This window comes from Ovis canadensis, chromosome 4 (genome assembly GCF_042477335.2).
Source record: "Ovis canadensis isolate MfBH-ARS-UI-01 breed Bighorn chromosome 4, ARS-UI_OviCan_v2, whole genome shotgun sequence".
Taxonomy (NCBI): Eukaryota; Metazoa; Chordata; class Mammalia; order Artiodactyla; family Bovidae; genus Ovis; species Ovis canadensis.
Window position 1 is genome coordinate 97,074,762 of NC_091248.1, and position 22,277 is coordinate 97,097,038.

At 38.0% G+C, this 22,277-nt stretch overlaps 1 protein-coding gene across 3 annotated transcripts in view; it reads left to right on the forward strand.

The window, feature by feature from the left end:
• VPS41 (VPS41 subunit of HOPS complex) overlaps window positions 1-22,277 on the forward strand; it is a 207,725-nt gene that overhangs the window by 144,968 nt on the left and 40,480 nt on the right. For all 3 annotated transcript variants that reach the window (XM_069588258.1, XM_069588257.1, XM_069588260.1), the window contains 4 exons: window positions 14,477-14,574; window positions 17,934-18,063; window positions 19,701-19,816; window positions 21,241-21,297. In XM_069588258.1, coding sequence (XP_069444359.1) covers window positions 14,477-14,574; window positions 17,934-18,063; window positions 19,701-19,816; window positions 21,241-21,297 — 401 coding nt within the window. The remainder of the gene's footprint in view (window positions 1-14,476; window positions 14,575-17,933; window positions 18,064-19,700; window positions 19,817-21,240; window positions 21,298-22,277) is intronic.

Here is a 22,277-nt window from a genome sequence, read left to right on the forward strand (position 1 = left end):
AATCAGACTCTGGGAAACAAGTATTCAGGAAAAGTATGCCAAGGAGGCTATGCCACTACTTTTATAACTTAAGTTTTATGACCTAGTGCCAAAGTTATTCATACAGAAAAAGTGAAAACTGACTGATATTTGTCAATTAAACAAATAGAATAAAAACTCTTTCTGTATTATTTAGTACCGAACAACAGAAGACAGAGTTTTGTGGCAAAAAGGAAAAAAAAGGTAAATAGTTTGTGTACGCATTTGGATGGGAGAGGAGGAATATGCATTTGATGGGTTGTCATAAACAGGGAGAAGCTGAGATAAATCATTTGCACAAGACTGTATTTCTACAAACAAAGATATTCCCACCTGGCTAATATGTTTGTACCATTTAAATATTTTATACTTTAAGTCATAAATTGGTGGTAGGGTTTTGATCATTGTAGTTGTTGTCTGCCTTAAAAGGATAAATGAATATATAAATTCACAGTTTGGATTGCTTGGGGTATGGACAGAATAGGTGTATGCAGAATATAATGGTACTGAGAAGCACTGAGTAACCTGATAAAAAGGCAGAACTAGAAGATAAAGATAGTTATTTCGGTCTCTCTTCTGTCCTGCCTCTCCTGTGCCCACCAGTGAAAAACCTGAACGTCTCAATGTTGTGTCCCGAGAGATAAGTATTAGAATATTGCAAATGCAGGTAGAGAGAAAAGGGCAATGACTGTGGGAATTTTAGGATGTAAAAATTGCCTGGAAGGCATGAAAATGTAGCAGTGTCACTTTTTCTCCTTACTTGGTATTGCTCAAGAACTAGGTATGGGGTATTGTGCTATGTGTACATCTGCTTTAGTCCACTTGACCACCACAGCAGCCCTTTGAAGGGCAGGTAGTAGTCTTCTTATTCTGTAGATGAAAAAACCTGAGGCTCATGGTGGTAAAGTGGTAAATAACTCATCCAAGATCTTATTGCCGTGGCATTCAGATGGGTAGAATCTAACCCCACAGAATGACCGAGCAAGGAGGCCAGGCAGTTTGCCGAATTCCTGTCTGATCTTGGTAAGTGCTTTAATGTCCCTGAGCTAGACTTTCTTCACTTGTGAAATGGAGATCAGGGACTTCCCGAGTGGCCCAGGCTTCCACTGCAGAGGGCACGGGTTCTGTCCATGGTCTGGAAAGTAGATCCTGTGTGCCTCATGGTATGGCCAAAAAAAATTTTTTTTAGTAAAAAATAAAAAGAAATAAAATGGAGATGATGAGAACTACCATTCCGGATGGCTGGGAGAATTAGGTGTGATGTAAGGAAAGTCTGCAACACACTCCTTGGCATACAGTAGATGCTCACTGAACCACAGCGGTGATCATCGCTGTGCAGACTTTCACCCCAGCTGCTCAGCTGCTAATAGCTAGAGCCCTGGGATCATTATTAAAGTGTAGTTCATCTGTACTACGGTTTCTGTGGAATAGACCGTGTACGGGTACCAACAATATCACATTACAGACATTGTACTACTATGGTTAGTGGTTAAGTACCATTTTTTCCCCTCTTGAGAGCAAACCTTTAAGAATATAAACCATTTCCACAGCAGGAGGCAAAGTGGTTTGGATAAGAGTCCTTGACTAGGATAAAGGAAAAGAGAAATATTAGCGGGTTTGGATTACAATTTGCTTTAGCCCTAGACGTTATAAGCCACTGTTCTTTACTAAATGAGGTGAAAATGGCATTGAGATGAAAGAAATGTCTGTGGCTGTACATTTCTTAGAAGCCAGATGTTTATAGCTCTTCCTTACAAGGCAGAATCTCAAAAACAATGTAAAAGTTATTCCTCTCAATAAGATATTAATTTATTCTTGTAAGCGAAAGATAATATTGATAGTAAATATGAAGCTTACTGGCCAGTCTCCAACCCATGAAGACATAAGATTACTTAAGACTTTTTAGATGTCATTTATTCCTCCATATTACTGTGTTAAAAAATAAAATATGTTGTGGTCCATGACTGCTTTACTTATTTTAACTTAACTTGGGTATCTTGTCATGGGACTCCCTAACCCTCTGGTACTTTTCATAATAAAATGTTGGGGGAAAATATTCAGTACAGAAGAATTAGTAGGTTATAACCAAACTGAATTCTAACAGAGCAGAAAACCATACTGGGCTAGATCCTGAAGCACAAACACCCTGAACTGTCCTGATGCCCACTGAGATTAGACACGAAGATGAAACTTTTCACCAAAGTCATCCTTGGTCCTAATGGAATGGTAATTGGGAGCTGATATTATGTTGTTGGGAAATGAATCCAATATTGATGTGTCATTTGAGGGGGCATCTCCTGTCAGGGGCAGATAATTTACATGCAAGGAATTAACAATTAACTCCCTAGTCTTGATCTCGTATGGAAATTTGTTTCAAAAAAATAATGAGAAAATCTATATGGGAAGCTGTGTAGAATGAGAGGAGCCAGGAAGATAGGGAGGAGAAAAGCAAGGGACATCTTTTTCACTTTAATTAAACAGAGTCCATATCTTTAGTTGACTAAATGCTGTGGCTCTGTTTAGTACATTGTTCTGTTTTCAGCCTCTTGATTGGGAAAACAGTGACTTGAAAATTGAAGGGCTTTTTGCATGACTTAAGAGAGCTGTGAAATTAATACCCTTCTCAGATCTAACTATCTCTGTCTCCAGCCACCTGTTAGCGTTCTGACCCAGACACACAGGTTCCAGCAGTGGGACAGTTCTGTGCACGACAGTAACAAGGTTTATCTCCATATCACAGGAATCAGGATAGTTCAAGGTGTTTTGCTTACAGGTTTCAGGATTGTTCAAGGAATCAGGAATCAGGATAGTTCAAGGTGTTTTGCTTACAGGTTTAACTCAGTGATTTTGTGTTCTCTTAGAATTTGGTTTGATTCTCTCTATTAATTCTTCTTCTCTGCCTTAATTTTTCCCCAATAGTTTATTATGACAATTATTACACATACAAAAAGTAAAGAATTTCACTATGGGTTCCTGTTTACCCACCTCCTCGATTCTGCAATTAAGGTCTCATTGTGCTTGTTTTATTACGTTTCTGTTCCTCTGTCCATTCCCCCTCTTCTTTCTCACTCAGTGCTGGAGGCTCAAATGTTTGTTGCAAGTAGAATGAATAAATTTTCTCTACAGTAAGGAGTGGTAAGAAATCTGAAGCACCTAAAATAAGAAGTGTATTTTGTTTATTTTATAATCCCCACCACCAGGCACATGCTAACATGCATTACAAACAGAATTTCATTTAATCTTCACGATGATTCCAGTGGAGGGGGTTGTTACACCATTTTATAGGTGAAGAGGCTGAGGTTCAGAGGGATCAAGTAACCTGCTTAAGATGATGACTTCAAAAGCAGAGAAGGCAGCATCTGAACCCAGATAAGCCTAGTTTCAAAGCTGTTGCCTCTAACTACTGTGCCATGCTTTCTTCCCTGCATGCCTTCCTCCTAACCCCTGCCCTCATTTGCAGCCAGAGTAACTGATGAAAAGCAGTTTGCTCTGGGCACTCAGATACAAACCATGGGGTAGAAATTCTATGAAGACTCTTTAAGTATGCCAGTGAGGATGTCTGCTTACCTGTTCTTCAAATAGCCAGATAAAATGGAAATGCAGTACATTTGTTTTTGTTTTATTTGGGTTCAGTGAAGTGTCTCATTTAGAAAAGTAGAAATGTTATTTCCCCTTATTGTATTCTGGGACTGGCAGCCCTTCATTATTTTCTCAGAGAACTCTAGAACCTAGTTGCCTTGGATGGCTGTCAAAATTGTTACTGAGGAAAGGGAATCACATCCAGACTGGAATGTGATTCTTGCAGCCCTTTGAAAAAGAGGAAAAGCTCTTATGTGTGCTTTCCTAGTGTTCGACATAAGTTTACTTGGTGCATCAAGGTAGTTTTGGAAACTTTTGTGGGGGTACAGGTGGTTAGGTCTCTGAAATTTTTTATTTTGTTATGGTAAAAACACTTCACATGAGATCTACTGTCTTAACAAATTTTTAAGGGTATGATGCCATGTCATTGCTGATGCGCATAATGTTATACAGCAGATCTCAAACTTAATTCATCTTGCTTAACTGAAACTTTACGTCTATTGATTGACAACTCCCCGTTTCCCCTCCCCAGCCCTTGCAACCACCTTTCCTCTTTGATTCGATGATTTTGACTATTTTAGGCACCTCATACAAGTGGAATCATGTAATATTTGTCTTTCTGTGACTGGCTTATTTCACTTAGCATAATATCCTCAGAGTTCATCCATGTTGTTGCAGAATTTTCTTTTTTTGAGGCTGAATGGTATTCCATCTTTATGCATTGCTCTGTGGATAGACATTGGGTTGATTCCATGTCTTGACTGTTGTAAATAGTGCTGCTATGATCATGGGAGTGCTAATGTCTCTTCAGGATCCTGATTTCAGTTCTTTTAGATTGATACCCAGAAGGACGTTGCTGGAACATATGGTGGTTCTATCTGAAACTTTTTTTGAGGACAGTCTATACTGTTTTTCATAATGGTTTTACACTTTGCATTTCAACCAACTTTCTCCACATCTGTACCAACACTTATTTTTGTTTTGTTTTGTTTTTTTTTTTGAAAATAGCCCTTTTACAGCTTAAAGTATAACTATTTGATTTGAACCTTTTGACCCAAGTTCCTCGAACATCCCCTTGTCTATGGTATAAGTAGTGTGTGGTCAGCTTCTCATTAAATTTGTGAGTTCTGGAGTTTAGTATATGAGATAATCACATCTGCTTAGCTTTGATCACAGTGTGTACTGAATATTGATTCGAAAATATGAAATTAAATTGAAGGCTAAGTTTGTCTTAAATGGCTTTGACCTACGTGTAATATTGGTTCCTGATTTGGATGTTTTAGTAATTTTATCCTTTAGCCATTGCCTTCTGTTTCACTCCCCTATATTAGACCTCGTCCATAACTTGCTGACATAAAGCATAGTAAGTCACTTTTGCTTTAGTGTGTCAGCTTCATATCAATCCTGAGGATGTTGAAATGTGATTTCCAAGTATATTTTCTTAGATCAGTGGTCACGTTGACAGAGTGTCCAAATTTCTCAGAGTCTGTAGACATTATATCCAGTTATGAAATACTAATATCTGGTGACTAAAGGGTCAGATTCTCTTGGGAATAAGGAACTATCATAAAGGGACTTTGATGCTTTTCATATGTGAATATAAGACAATGGAAGATAATTGTTCTTATTTATAAATTGCTTAAAATTTTCATTCTTTGTTGAAGAATCATAGAAACCAAAATTTATAGAAAGGTATGTCTCTGGTGGTCCAGTGATTAAGACTTCGCCTTCCAATGCAGGAGCTGTGGGTTCAATCCCTGGTCAGGGAGCTAAGATCTCACATGCCTTGTGGCCAAAAAAACCAAAGCTAGAACAGAAGCAATATTGTAACAAACTCAATAAAGACTTTAAAAGAGAGTCCACATTAAAAAAAAAAAAAGCTTTAAATAAAATTATAGGATATCACTTTATTTAGTCTCAGTGAAGATCCCGAATCCTTCTAGGTCACATCTAACTAATGGGCATTTTGCACAAGCAAAGGGAAAACAAAGACCCAAAATAAAAGGCAGCACCTGTTCTCTGTGCTTCAGTGCACGGAAGATTCCAGAGAAGGGCCCGGCACCCTGGCTGCATGCAGCAGAAGTGGCAGCAAGTTGTCAGGCCCTTCACTTTTCCCGTTCCAGCTAACGTAGTGCACCTTTGCCCTTAGCACCTCTGTGGGCTTGTTTATGTTTTCTAGTGTGACTTGTATCTGGGGAAAGTAAGATTTCAAATTCCTGTTTTTATTGGCTTCTACTTAAGTGGCCTTAGTCAAGTTACTTATCATCCCTGAGCTTCAAGTCCCCTTTAAGATAAATATAAAGTTAACATGGTGAAAAAAGATCATGTTGTAATATATTCAGCATCCTGCTTGTCAGCAATGTTCATTAAATGGAAGCTATTATTAATATGACTATTCTGTTTTGTTAGAAAACCAGTAGTTTCTTTTAATAGAAGACTAAAACATTCGTGTTTCATAAAGTCAATTGAAAGAGAATGGGGGAAAGATATAAATAAGGATTTACTAAATTATTCTGAAAAGGTTAATACATCTCATAAGACAGCTCATAGGTACACATAATAATCAAGACTATTTATCATTCTTTAGGGCTGAATACAATGATATTATTGAGATAAACTAGCTGTGAATTATTTGGAGGATGATCTTTTTATCCAGACCCAAATAAAATCTTGATTTTTATTTTTGACAATCTAATACACAGTTTTTACTATTTTTTAAATGAAGTTTTTTTCATGAAAATTTTTTTGAATGAACATTTAATGAAATGTTGTTCTTTCATGTATAACTACCATTCCTGCCCTTAACAGGCATATATAGCCATGATAATGGCTACTGTTTCCATGCCCATCTTCTCCCCTCTGGGAATAAATTGCCTGCTCTGTACTCTTTGTTGCTTTACACCTATTTCCATTCTTGGATAGCACATGGAATTTTAATTATTTCTTCAGCTTCTAGACTCACAGTCTCTTTTAAGTCAGAGTCCTGATGTTTCTAGAAGAGTGTCTTCTAGTGCTCAGTAATTCCTTATTGAATTAAGTTATTGATAACCCTCAGAGATATAAAACTCAAGATATGAGAAGTCTCTGTCTTATTCATGTTTATTTCAATCAGATGCAGTCATTCAGAAACTTCCAGCATGTGCACTGTTGATGGCCCAATGATAGTGTGTGTTTGTGACTACAATCCGGCCCTGGCTTATATCAAGTTGATATCTAACCCTGATACATTAACATTTTGTGCTTGGAGGATTCTAGGAAGATGTGGTAATGGCTGCATAATTGTTCCATCCTCCTGAGTTCTCCCAGCAAAATGAAACAACTCGATCATACAACCAAAAACCCACAGACAATATTTACAGCAAGGTAGCCCTAGGAATGCCAACATGCATGCAAATGACAAAAGCCACCAACAGCCACAGGAACCACTGCGCTTCCAGAATTGGTGAGAGAGATGGCAGAGGGAGCAAGGGGGCTTCTACTGCGAACTCCAAGAGAATGCCGAGACAGCCAGGGGGTGTTTTCTAGAAGAGACCCCAGGCCATCCTGAGAGGTCTGGGTAGAGTCCAGGAGAATAAATCCCGAGCAATATGAGCAAGAAGGAGAGGTTGTGCCATTGTGCTTAGTCACGTCTGACTCTTTGTGACTCCATGGGCTGTAGCCCGCCAGGCTCCTCTGTCCACGGAATTCTCCAGGCAAGAAAACTGGAGTGGGTTGACATTCCTTCTCCAGGAGATCTTCCCAGTCCTGGGATCGAACCCTCATCTCTTGCATCTCCTGTGTTGGCAGGCAGATTCTTTACCTTTGGGCCATCTGTTCCTGCTGCCAAGTCGCTTCAGTCGTGTCCAACCTGTGCGACCCCATAGATGGCAGCCCACCAGGCTCCCCCATCCCTGGGATTGATTCTCCAGGCAAGAACACTGGAGTGGGTTGCCATTTCCTTCTCCAACACATGAAAGTGAAAAGTGAAGGTGAAGTCGCTCAGTCGTGTCCGACTCTTAGCGACCCCATGGACTGCAGCCCACCAGGCTCTTCTGTCCATGGGATTTTCCAAGCAAGAGCCCTAAAAGAAAGAGAAAGTCCAGATGAAAGCAGGGAGGGGACAAAGCCAGAAAGCAAGGAAACATTTTTAAAACTACATGAAAACACTGAATGAGGGAACTCTTCAAGGTTAGAAGAGTTACCCCAGTTCCTGCCTTTTCCCAAGAGATCAGTGACTGATTTTATCTAAAAACAAGCACTGTAAAAGTACAAAGCTCAAATCCTCTGCTAAGGTTTAAGAAAAAAATTGATAAGGAACAGAATAACCTCCTTAGCAATGAAAGCATACCAGACAGAAACACCCACAAAATATATCACAACTGTAATTTACTGTTTCATAACAAGCTACAAGATACTTGAAAGAAGTTACAAAAGCCATGGAAGAACACCAAAAATCAGAATTATATTTCAAATGAGGTGACAGAACTCAGAAAATACTTATAAATAAAAAAATTATTTCAGAAATAAAGGTTAAACTGGAAGGAACATGGGAGCAAATAGATGCAAATATAGTTCTGTAAGAGAAATGGAAGAGGAAAAAGATTTTAATCACAAATGAGGAGTGTGTATAAAATAACAAATGAGAACCTACTGTATACCACAGGAGACTCTACTCAATACTCTGTGGTGACATAAGTGGGAAGGAAATCCAGAAAAGAGGGTATGTGTGTATATGTATAGCTGACTTATCTGTACAGCAGAAAATGACACAACAGTGCAAAGCAGCTATTGTTCAGTTGCTCAGTTGTGTCCGACTCTTTGTGACCCCATGGACTGCAGCACGCCAGGGTTTCCTATCCTTCACTATCTCCCAGAGTTTGCTCAGATTCACATCCATTGAGTTGGTGATGCCATCTAACCATCTCATCGTCTGTCATCCCCTTCTCCTCCTGCCTTCAATCTTTCCCAGCATCAGGGTCTTTTCCAGTGAGTTGGCTCTTTGCATCAGGTGGCCAAAGTATTGGAGCTTCAGCTTCAGCATCAATCCTTCCAGTGAATATTCAGGGTTGATTTCCTTTAGGATTGACTGGTTTGATCTTGCAGTCCAAGGGATTCTCAAGAGTCTTCTCCAGCACCATAATGAGAAAGCATCAATTCTTGGGTGCTCAGTCTTCTTTATGGTCTAACTCTCAAGTCGGTACATGACTACTGGAAAAACCATAGCTTTGACTATGCAGACCTTTGTTGGCAAAATAACGTGTCTGCTTTTTTTAATGTGCTGTCTAGGTTTGTCATAGCTTTTTTCCAAGGAATATATTAATATTTAGGGCTTCCCTGGTGGCTCAGACAGTAAAGAATCTGCCTACAATGTAGGGGACCCAGGTTCATGCCCTTGGTCGGAAACATCCTTTGGGGAAGTAAATGGCAACCTGCTCTAGTATTCTTGCCTGGAATATCCCATGGAGAGAGGAGCCTGGCAGGCTACAGTGCATAGGGTCACACAGAGTCAGAGACAACTGAGTGACTAACACGCAGACCAGACAGGTTCGTCATAGCTTTTCTTCTAAGGAGCGAGGATCTTTTAATTTCATGGCTGCAGTCACTGACTGCAGTGATTTTGAAGTCCAAGAAAATGAAGTGTCTTGCTGTTTTCATTGTTTTCCCATCTATTTGCCATGAAGTGATGGGACTGGATGCCATGATCTTAGTTTTTTGAATGTTGAGTTTTAAGCCAGCTTATTCACTCTCCTCTTTCACCTTCATCAAGAGGTTCTTTAGTTCCTCTTCACTTTCTGCCATTAGGGTAGTATCATCTTCATATCTGAAGTTATTGATATTTCTCCTGGTAATCTTGCCTCCAGCTTGTGCTTCATTCAGTCCAGCATTTTGCATGATACACTCTGCATAAAAGTTAAATAATCAGAGTGACAATATACAGCCTTGATGTACTCCTTTCCCAGTTTTGAACCAGTCTCTTGTTCCATGTCTGATTCTAACTGTTGCTTCTTGAGCTTCATACAAAACTATACTCAATAAAAACTGAAGAATTAAAAGCAAAAGGAAAAAAAGATTTTTGATTAAATGATAAGTACTGAAGATGAGTAAAGGTAATTTAGCCTGCAAATAAGAGTCCTGGGAAACAAAACAAGGAAATGGAATAAATACCAAAAACGGTAGTTCAAGAGAAATTTCCTGGAACTAGTTTTAAAACAGATACAAAATAGATATGAAAACTAGAAACTGTAAATTAAAATAGTACAGTGTGTATATGAAAATTATAACCCACAATGCACATCATCAAGATATACTTGAGTAAAATGACTTGAGTAAAAAGACAAAAAATTATAGGGTATCTGGACCTGTACTGTCCAATAAGGTAACCACTTGCCACTTTAAGCTATTAAGTGCTTGAAATGTGGCAGGTGTGGGCTGAGATGTGCTGTATCTAGGATTCCAAAGACTTGTGTGAAAATAAAAAGTAAATTATCTCAATTTTTTTTATGTTTTTGCTTGAAATAGTTGTATGTTGATATATTACATTAAATAAAATATTTTTTAAATTTCACTTCTTTTTACTCTTAAATATGGCTACTAGAAAAATTTATATGCATAAGTTATGTTTTTGTCTTAAGTTAATACTCTGTTGAATAGCACCAATCAAGATCTGAAGCTTTTCTTCTAGATCAGGTCTGTAGAATTGCCCTCTTTCTGGATCCAAATAACTCCTTGAATACAGTTTTTATGTAAATAATCCTGAAACTTTTTTTCTCTTTCTCTCTTATTCTGCTAAGAATCTCTTCTTTCTTGAATTATTTCTTATAACACATCTAGGAATGCTTTATCCTCCAGAGTAAACTAGAGCACAGAGTCTTTATCTCCATCAGGGTGACGGCTGTGCTGCAGCTGTAATGTTGCTTTTGCTTGAAAGTGAAAGTCTTAGTTGCTCAGTCCTGTCTGATTCTTTGTGATCCCAGGGACTGTAGCCCACCAGGCTCCTCTCCATGGGATTCTCCAGGCAGGAATACTGAAGTGGGTTGCCATATCCTTCTCCAGGGGATCTTCCCAACTCAAGGATGAAACCCGGGTATATCTTGGCTTACCTCCACCATATTTTAGGGACCCCGAAGCACTTCCTTCAGGGTCCCAGAGCCATCAACTTACTTTCTGCACCTCCTTAATCTGCAGTATAGCTTCTGTCTTTTGTGGCTTTCTCTAGAAATTCTGCATTATTCTCTTCTTCCCCCCTGCTCCCCAGCTTTTGCTTTCTATTTTGTCTTAGTGCTTTCCAACAGGAGTTGTCTTTTTTTTGTTATGATTTATCTTTTTCAGATAATGGAAAGATTCTGAGGTATGGGAACCATAAACCACCTTATGTTCAAACTATTTTCCTTTAATGAGTGTTTTTTTTTAATTATGACAACTCTTGGAAAATATATTTCAGAGAAAATAAATTAACTGAAACTTTGATTAGTCTATAGAAATTTTGAAATAGAAAGGCAGTAATGATGTGAAGACATTTTATAAATTTGGTCCATAAACTTATTACATAATTTACATATGTTCTTTAGAAGAATAAATATTACCATCCAGTGTTTCTTTCTCTAACTCTCTTCATTATTATCTGTTCATTTAGAATATTTCTTGTACTTCCTATTCGTTCTGACAGCAGCCCTTCAAGGATTTAGCATTAGTATAAAGAATACACTGATACGTGATGGATCCTAAAACAGTCCTGTTCTGTTACCTGGAGTGAGTGAGTGAGTGAAGTCGCTCAGTCGTGTCCAACTCTTTGCGACCCCATGGACTGTAGCCTACCAGGCTCCTCCAACCATGGGATTTTATAGGCAAGAATACTGGAGTGGGTTGCCATTCCCTTCACCAGGGGATCTTCCTGAACCAGGGACTGAACCTAGGTTTCCCGCATTATAGACAGGCACTTTACCATCTGAGCCACCAGGAAAGCCTGTTACCTTAGTAAGTAGTTAAACAGAACCCCATTGTTCATCGTAAAAAGCCTTTTTTTTTTTTTTTCTGTTTTTATTCTTTGTTGGCCACATTGTGAGGCACGTGGAATCTTAGTTCACTGACCAAGGGTCAAACTGGTCGATCCTCTGCATTGGAAGCACAAGAGTCTTAACTTCTGACCTTCAGGAAAGTCCCTGAAATGTCTTTTTTAATGTAGAATAGCTGTAGAACTTTCCCTAAACTAGGACCTCAAACTAGGAAGTGAATCCTTTTTTTACATGATACCATTACTAATGGATATTCATGGAGATGAATTTCTAAGTGGTAGACTATTCAAAGCTAAGAAAAGCAGCCACTATTTAAGAATTCTTAAATTATAACTCATAGTGGGTGTGACTATAATTGCAGTTTTGTTTTCCATAAGATTTCTGTTGATTTGAAATCATTTTAATAAGATGAAAAGAATTACTTGAATTACAACTTTTTATGAATGGTGATAACTTGCTTAACTGTGCCTCTGGAAATCTTGACAATGCTGTTTTTTATATACCACATCTTTTCTTTGTAAATGGCATTTCTTTTTGTTTTTTGTTTGTCATTTAGACACTGCATGTCATTTCTACCTAAATTATTACTAATTTTCAGTTAGTAAAGTGTAGTCAGCTTTAGCTCTTAACAAATAGCATTTGCGACAGTATCTGGAATTGAGAAGGAAATAGATATCTGCTTCTTCACATTATTGCCTTCTTTTCTTTAAGAACACATTAGATATTCTATTTTGTTCTTAACTAAATAATAGGAAATTTTATGCATTATTAACTCAGTTCAGTATTAACTCAAGCTCTTGATAGAAATCAGAATGTAGAGAAGGGAAGAGCTGAGTAGAATTATTTTCTAACTTTTCTGTTCTGTGTCTTATGAGTCACGCATATACACCAAGGCCTTGATGTGCATTTGGTTACATTTACGATGGATACTGTCTGATACTTCTTGGCAGTGAGGCTAACAGCCCATTTGGCATCTCAAGTGGGGAGAATACCTCATTCACCCACAATTTCTTAGATGATGCTCTCCTGCAGGTTTCTATTTCAGAGAGGCACACCAAAGGCTCCATGTGAGTCCCAAGAAGCAGCCTCTGTAGCACCTCTGACTGACTGATCTTCACCCAAGTTGCTGGTAAGGGAACTGGATATGAAGCATTTCAATAATGGAATGTGATTTAGTAAAGAAGAACACCAAGTCCCTCTCTACCAAACAGAGTTTAAGCAACCTCAGGAGTACTGGCATCCAAAACCTCCTGTTAATAGGCCTGTATGTCTTCAAGAACGTGAAACTCTCACCTCTGGTCATTAGGTTATGTGTGGCCCCACACTGATCAGTAGCATCTGCACATACCAACCCTCCTCTGTCCCTGCTCACATGCTACATTCACACACAGCACTGGGGAAACTTCTTCACAACTTTCAGTGTCTGGCTACACAATGGACATGCTCATCTCTGAACATGCTTCATGTGAATATTTATCACATTAGCCCTTTACCAAAACTATTTTTAAGTGGCTGGGTAAGAATATTCAGTTCAGGTTCAGAGATGAGAAGAAAAAGTGTTCATGGCAGAACTGCACAATTTGGACTTACATCATCTGGTTCTGTTCAGGGCACCCCGACAACCTATGTGATCCAACCAAGGACACAGCTTAAAAATGTTATCCTTTTTCATATTTATGTTGTTAACTGTGTGCATGCTAAGTTACTTCAGTTGTGTCCGACTCTTTGCGGCCCTGTGGACTGTATCCTGCCAGGTTCCTCTGTCCATGGGGTTATCCTGGCAAGAGTACTAGACTGGTTTGCCATTTGCTTCTTCAGGGGATTGTCCCAACCCAGGGATAAAGCCTGCGTCTCTTACATCTCGTGCACTGGCAGGCAAGTTCTTTACCACTAGCGCCACCTGGAAAGAGACATTAACTAGTTTGTTTATTATCCTCAGTTTCATTTTGGTATGAAAATTAAAGTTTGAAAACGGTTGTATAAGGAGTAGGCATTAAAGATAAGCAGAGACAAGTAACACTAAGTGATTTATGAGGAGAATGAAGAGGAGGAAGAACAATTCACTAATCCCTCATTGTATTATGGGTTTATTTCTACTCTGATACCTTTATTTTATACATGGGAAAAGTTATATCAGCAGAAATCAAAATGAATTGTCCATGTTCAATTTAACTGCAGTTACAACTTAGATTTCCTGACTCCATGTAGGTGATGCAATAGAAGAAGTAGAACTTCTAAGTTTTAATGACTGACTTTTAAAAGAAAAGAGAGATTTCTTATTTTTTCTGACCTTTATTTAATACTGAAGAATTAGCATCAGTTTCATCATAATGTTATCTGTATCTACACTTTATTTTAGAGTTTAGATTAAATGATTATTGAATGTTAGAGTATTAATAGTTTCAAAATTACAAAGAGCTGTTCTCATGACCATAATACCATGGTAATGCCCTAATTGTAAAAGATTTAAATTTGTGTTTAAATTATTTTAGAAGTATTTTTGTCAGTAATAGTATTTTTTATTTAAAATATTTAATTTTTTAAAATTGTTATTGAAGAATTTAGATTGGATTTTATGGATTTCAAAGTGTCTTCATGGGGCTTAACCCTGTCATTTTTAAACTAACTAGGTAATGTCACTTTTGACCATTCATGCTTACTACTATTGTCGCGTTTGCTTATTGTTTGTAAAAGAGTTTTTCAAGTGTAAGTTCACAGATATCTTTTTCTGGTGCTGATTATCATCAAGAAAGTATGTTTATCTCTGCCCCTTTTATGTTAAATTTCTAAAATGAGTCTATTCTGCGTTCATAGAAGATGTGTTCTTTCCTTTGTATGCTGCTTTCTGCTGCTATTAATGATGAATCTTCTCTCCCTTTTGTTTGCAGTGTCTCAGTTTGAAACTGAATTCTACATCAGTGGACTGGCACCTCTCTGTGATCAGCTTGTTGTGCTTTCCTATGTCAAGGAGGTTTCTGAAAAAACGGTAATTTTTTTCACCTAAAATGCAATGGGAAGTGCAGGTTCATCTGTAGCATTTTCCCCCGGATCATGTTGTCATGAAAGAACTCAGATCCAGCCTTAGCAGAACTTCCTGACCTATAAAACAAGGGCAGAGAGATTACCCTGCAGACTTAATGTATTTACCTTTCAGAAGCTCTACTCCTTGGTTGCCTTTGTTCCTTTTGCCAAGCAAAAGGGAGTCTCTTTTTTTCTTTTTAATTTTTCTTCGTTTTTTCCATCTTTCCTGGTATTTCAGTCGAAAGGAATGAAGGGTTTCCTCTTGCTGAAAGGCGAAGAAACTAAGCTGACACCGTGCATTAACTGAAATGACAGCGATGAAGTTGATCTGCAGCATCAGCAGGGGTCCCTGTGGTCAGAGTGAATTACCGAGAGGGCAGTCCATTATTTCCTGTGGTCCGGACATACTTGTTTACTTCCCGGTGGCCTAGTGATTCTGAGTAGCTTGATTCTTGCTTGAAAATTAGATTCTTGCTAAGTCTCAGTTATCAGTGCAAATGATGGTATGAAATGCATAGCTAATAGGAAACAGCAGAGAATCAGCATTTCATTATATATGACTTTGGAATGAAGCCTGTTATAGCGTCCAGTGGAGGGCCCTGCATACTGAGTCTTTCTTTGAAACCTAGGTCGGCTGCATTCCTAGTTTGTCTTTATTGTCAGAGTCCAGGCGTCCTGCTAGGAAGGGGCTAGGGGTGGCTTCAGGGTATAAACAAGGAGAATTTATTGTAAAGGATTTTCTTTTGGATGCTATGTATAAAAGAAACACAATTGATCATCTAGCCCTCTACAGTGAGTGGGTTCCCCTTGTCTGTGTTCTCTCCCTTTTTTTTCCCTTTCAAACAGCAGAGAATAAAATGGGGAGAAAAACCCTGGGAGTCCCAGTTTTGAAGTGGTAGCTGCTCTCCAGCATTCCTCTGAGCGAGCTCTTGCATCAGGAAGCCATCGCTATAGTAACCTGGAGCTCTGGGTGCCGATGTTGCTAGGCAATGGGATGCTGCAGACTTAAGTGAACACTCAAACCTGCTAAAATCAATAGGACTGGCTTCTAGCCCTGTGCAGGACATCAGTTTATTATTATTTTATTTTTATTTTTTTTTAAAGAAAGAAAAGCAGTGGCTCCTGAGGGAGTAAATACAGTGCTTTTTGATGAGGAGTGTGGGGAGGATTGAGAATGTGATTGAAAGACATAAGGAAAGAGGCAGTAAAATGAAAAAGGGAAAGCCTAATAAACCACTGACCAAAAAAAGAAGGAAAGGAAGGAAACCTTTGCTAATAAAAGAGAATATTGGAAAGGAGTAGAACCCAAGAAAGGCCCACCTCAAAGAGCAAATTAGAAAATGGAATTTTTTTCAGAGGAAGAAGTGAACATCTTAGAGATGTTTTAAAAATGTGTGTGTTGGTGTATATAACTCATTTTCTGTACCACCAAAGGACACCTGAAATCCTTCAGCACAGAATGAACTGATAAAACTAAGGCAGAAATAGTAAAGAAGCATGCTTGGGGCCAACTATGCCCTCCCCACTTTTCATATCAAATAGACAGGTTAGATGCAACAGTAAACAAATTTTTTTCTACCAGGCTTAATGTTACTCCAGCATATTTTTCCCATCACATCTTTTACCTTCATGGCTGTCCCCACATGGTTGTAGTGATAGTTACAAGCTCTTCTGTGTTGCTGTATTTTGGGGAGCATCATTCCATTCTCTGTGCATATGGCTTTGCAGTCTCCTATCATTATTTATGGTGCTTGTGACCTATTTCATCTCATTGATATAACCTAATCTATGAAGCTGCTCCCTTAATGTTTGTTTTTTTTTTCATTCATTAATAAAGGGCATGTGTGTTAAGAATGGTGCTGCACATGGAGTGTCAAAGATCAACGAGACCAGGGACTTGCGTGGCGGGCCAGTAAGATTAAGACTTCACCTTCCAGTGCAGGGGGTGTGGGTTTGATCCCTGGTCAGGGAAGTAAGATTCCACAGCCAAAAAACCAAAACATAAAAGCAGGGTTGTAACAAATGCAATAAAGACTTAAAAAAAAAAAGTCAACAGGACCAAATTCCTGCTCCCTGGAAGTTCACACATAAGCCAGGGCTGTTTGACCAGTGAACAAAAGTTGTAAGATAGGGAGAATATAGACTTCTCATCCATCACTTTGCTGATGGATTTCTTACATATGAAGGAACTGTTTATATGGTCAGGCAAGGTGGTTTTCTTTTAACATTGTTTGGTTCAATCTTTTTTTCTGTTTTTGATTCTAATTTTGATTTTTTTTTGTTATTGTTAACAGCTGTTAATGTTTTTAAAAATATTCAAATCTTTCAGTTTTTTTTTCCTTTTTGTTGTTTTCATATTAGGATATTTGTCATTTCTTCACAGATCTGATCAATTACATATTCGTTGGGGTTTTTTCTTCCACCAGTTGACCTTTTACAGTTGTTTTTTAAATTTTTGAATGCTTTAAACATATGAGATGCAGTATTAACCTAATGGTTTCTCAGTTAACCTAACAGAATTGATCAAAGGTATCTGTGAGGCTTACTGTTTTATTGGGGGACCTTGGAGATTCAGGGGTAGTTCTGGACTTCTTGCATGCTGTTTCTTTCATCTGTATTCTCTGTACCAGTGCCACACTGCATTAGCTCTTGTTGCTTTGGAAAATAGTCCAAGTATATGTTTCATGCTCCTGTGCTGAATACTCAGAGAGCATGAGCTTTACAGTAAAACAAACTTGATTTCAAATATAGTACCAGTTTTTCCATAAATCCCAGTCTTACCACTTACTTACATAACTTTAACCTCAGTAAATTTTTTGATCCTCAGTTCATTCCTCTGCACATGAGGTACAACAATACTTCCCAAGGGTGATTTAAGGACTCGGGAGAGTAATCTGTGGATAGTCACCTACTAAGCTAGTGGAATTGTCATAGGCCCTCATTAAAGCATATTTTCCCCTTCTATCTTGGTCTAGAACTGCAATGACCAGAATTGTAATCACTAACCTCATGGGGTTGTCTAAATTGAAATTAATGAAAATTAAATAAAATTCAAAGCTCGGTTTCTCAGTCATAGTCGTCACCTTTCAGATGTTCAGTAGCCAGCCGTGACTGCTGACGTGGTACAGTGCTCCAGTACAATACATACATACAATACATACAAAAGGTCAAAGTAAACCACTGCTGAAGCTATCCACAGCTGCTGGTGACAAGAACTTATATCTGCCAGATTTATCAAAGCAAGGCATTTAATTATGGCTACCTAGAATTAATTTGTATCATGTATAGAAATGTAATTCCAATGAGCCTTTCTTCCTCCCCCAGGAAAGAGAATACTGCGCCAGACCCAGATTGGATATCATCCAGCCACTTTCTGAGACTTGTGAAGAGATTTCTTCTGATGCTCTGACCGTGAGGGGCTTTCAGGAAAATGAATGTAGAGATTATCACTTAGGTGAGACAGATCAAGGATCTGACTCATGTGATTTCTTATATTTGTTTTTTCCCCTTCACCTGAGTAGCACAAACAAAAATTTAAATTAAGGTGCTGAAAGGCTCTTAGAGCTAATCTGGACATGCTGAAAATTAAGACGCCAAGGCCCAGAGATGCTGGAGAACTTGCTTGAGTTCCCAGAGCAGAAGGGAGGGGTAGAGATGGAGCCAAGACCAAGGTAAGGAAGCTTTGTGGTCTTTGTTCTTACAGTTAGTCTCCTGTCCTATTTCATGTGACACCTGACTTACAGTGATGTCAAGCAGCTTGGTTCTGTGGTTGCCATATCACTCGGGCATACTCTGGGTTGGCAGAGAAATTGTCCTTCTATGGCTGAATGCTCAGAGCTTGAAAGAGTATATGGTACATACTAGACTTTTGCTATTATTTGTCGAGTAGATGAATGAATACATTTAGTCCCTGCTTGGAAATAAAAGGAGAACCATTACTCTGTAGTCATACCAGGGGCATCTGTATTTTCAGTTCAGTTCAGTCTCTCAGTAGTGTCTGACTCTTTGCGACCCCATAGACTGCAGCATGCTAGGCTTCCCTGTCCATCCCCAACTCCCAGAGCCTGCTCAAACTCATGTCTATTGAGTTGGTGATGCCATCCAACCATCTCATCCTCTGTCTTCAGTCTTTCCCACCATCAGGGGTCTTTTGGTGTCACTCTTTTCTTGAAAAATACATGATGAAAAAATAGAACAGCTTTAGCTGTTGAGACCATCTTTCCTTCTTTAAAAACAACATGTTTTGAGAGTATTATCAGTTATTTTGGTCAAGAGAAATGAAGAAATATTCTATATCTGAGTTTTCTTATATGAAGCCCTTGATCAACTGGGAAATGGGAGTGTCTGTTCTGGCCTTAGAAAAAAGCAAATATGACTCACAGGAGAATGCATCCAGTCGAGGTATTTTTCCTTAAAGCAAACTTGGCTGCACACTTAGAAACCCTTCCGAACAGATTTTATAATTGAATTCTGCAGGAAACCCTTACCATCGGCATTGTGCACAACATGCTGCAGTGATAGATGATGTCCCCAGGCCTTGGGGCATCTGTCATTTATGCTTTAGATGGCCTTGACCTTGATGAGGAGGAAACATTTATCGCCAACTGTAGGGCGTAATTGTTCTGTAAAAATAGAACAGTGCTGTAAATGTCCATCAATAAAGTTTATATACCGTAGATAAATTATATATAATAGACACCAGAAATTTTCAGCACTTTCAACTGAGGTCAGAATGTTAATTATGAAACGTGATTTTTAAGCCCTCCTTATTTTTTTAAAGATTTTTTGGTATTTCCTCCCACCCTCCTCCCTTCCTTCTCTTCTTTCCTTCCTCCTCCTCTTCCTTCCTTCCTCCTTCTCTTCCTTCTTTTTTCTTTCAAATTGTTTTGCATGTAAATATTTTTTAAAACACTGGAATAGATTCTGACATTCTCACCTCTAGTCTGCCACCCTCTTCAAACACAGCCAAACACATTTATTTCAAAGGTAGGAGAGTTTTCTACTCACTCTTAAAGTTGGGTAGTCTAACCAAGTCCTCCAGACCACTGCCAAGGTTTCTCCTATTGAGTCAGTCTCTTCTCTCATTTCTAGAGTACTCGGAAGGGGAGTCACTCTTTTACATCGTGAGTCCAAGGGATGTTGTTGTAGCGAAGGAACGAGACCAAGATGACCACATCGACTGGCTTCTTGAAAAGAAGAAATATGAAGTAGTTTTGCTTTTACTTTTTTCAAAGTATTGACAGATCAGTAACATAAAGAGGATAAAAGCATTTTTTGTAATAAATCTTTCATGTTGGTTAACTAGAATGCTCTAAGCCAATAATATATGGGAGGCTAATAACTTTCCACTATGGTTTTCAGAAATTAGAGGGAATAAAGATGGCAGGAAGGTGGACTGGCTTTACTGTTCACTGAAGGAAGAGTTGGCTATGGAGGGAGGGGGTAGGTTAAATCCAGCCTACTGATGGGTTTCTTTGGTGGTTTTTCAAGGAAAATGAAATTGAGCTAGTATTTCAGGATCAACTATTTGAATATTTTAGTGAAATAATTTATCTTGTGCTTAGTTCATTTATATTGTGCTTAGTTCATATGTAGAAGTAAAGCTATCAAATTATACTCATTTAGGATGGTTCGAACTGCCTTTTTAGATAAAATGATGTTGTCCACTTCATTGAGTATTGGGTCAGACTAGTTTGAGTAGATAATGTCCCATCATGAATTTTTTTTTTTAAAAAAGGAAAACATTATTTTAATAGCCACAAAAGTACTGTTGTGGTGGTTTAGTAAGGGAAGCTCTCTGGAGAGGCTTATCTGCTAGTTAGCTAAAAAACAAAAAATAGTCCATTTATCTGGTGCTTCAGGTTTGTAACCACCTGACATGATTTGAAAAGAAATGTTTTTATTGAATAATATATAAACTCTTTGGAATCCAAGTATTGATACCAGTTGATAATATATAAACTCTTTGGAGTCCAAGTATTGATACTCCATATATTGTATTGGAGTATTGATGCTTTATTGTTATTGATATTTAAAGGTTTAAATATCAACCTTTATTACCTTAATAGCTTTGAATCCAGTAGCTTCTTAAAGAAATAAATTAGGGTTTCAAACAGTTGTGGTAAACTAATCATTGTAAACTTAATAAAATAAAAATAGAATCAGAGATTTTAAAAATCTTATTGTAGTTATACCCATGTGTATGTATATAGGCTACTTTTTATGTTTCATAAAGGAAAAGTGCCCCTTGGTTAATACACGTCAAACAGATTTAGAATGACAGATGGATGTTTTGTTGTTGTTCTTTGAACCTAGGAGATTTTGTTGTATTTTAATTTGTGTTTGAAATGTGATTCCAGTATCCTAATGTGGAAATGAATTCACATGGAAATAAGAGAAGTCTTCATTTTGGTTGATTGCTTTTGTTTCAGTTTGAATTCAGTGAGGTTCACTCAACCATAACATTAAAAATTCCTGTGCTTGAAGCAAAAGCCAATGGGAAAGCGGGGCTTATTTATGTAGCCCATAACTTTAAAACATAATAAATATACTGTTTACAACCTCAGTATCTTTCTCTCCTACCCACTCCCGTTTTTCCCCCTCCTCCTTTGTCATGCTTTTGTAAACACAGGAAGCTTTGATGGCAGCTGAAATTAGCCAAAAGAACATTAAAAGACATAAGATTCTGGTAAGTATATAATTTTATTATTTGAAATATAACTTTACCTTTCAATAAGTTACGAGACTGCAAGTAATTTGAGAAGAACAGATTCTTCCTACATTTTGAGAAGTTATTTCCCTTGAATTCTCTAGCCTGTGAGGTTAAAATATTTCATTTTATTAGATCAGTTTCTGCTAGTAAACAAGAAACTTGAACACCTGCTAGGAGGCAGTCTTAGGTAATTTGGAAACTGGATTTATAAATACCCTTTAAATACGAAGCTTTCCAGTTATATGTGACAAAGTTACTTTAAATCATAGGTAAAATCACATTATCATGAAATTTATCAAGAGAGTAGTTTCATAAAGCTAGATTGCTTCCATGTCTCCATAAGAACAGACCCAATTTATTTTGTTATGGTGATTAATCTAGGACATCAGATACATTTTTATTACATTTTGGACTCTGGAAAAATATTGTGAATAAAAGACCATTTCTTTGCTAACTGTGACAATGAATGTGCAGATGGAAAGCCAGAAAAGAAATGGTACTCTCTGAGTGTGAAAGATCGCTAGAGATCATCTAGCCCAGGACCCTGGTTGACAAATGCAGATTAGAACATTAGTCTTTTGTGGCTGTTTGGGTTCCAATGCGAATACTGCCCGCACTTTCCCACCTTAAACTTCTCTTTAAAATTCTTCAAAATAGCCTAATTCTCAAAGAGTATACAAAGGAAATAACTCAGGAACTTATTCATTGAAAATTGTAGAGAATAAGGAAGAATTATCTAGAAATGGAGTAGTCCTACCAGTGCAAGAGTATATTAAAGTAAGCAAGTCAAAACTAAGACGAGCTCAGCTAGTCAGCTGTACGCTGGATTTGGTAACATGAAAGTGACAAGTACATTTTCTGTACATGTATTATTTATTCTTGACATGCTTGGCAGAGTGAAAGTGAATAGGAGATGATGAAGTCGAGTAGAATAGAAACTATTAGGCTGGCTGCAA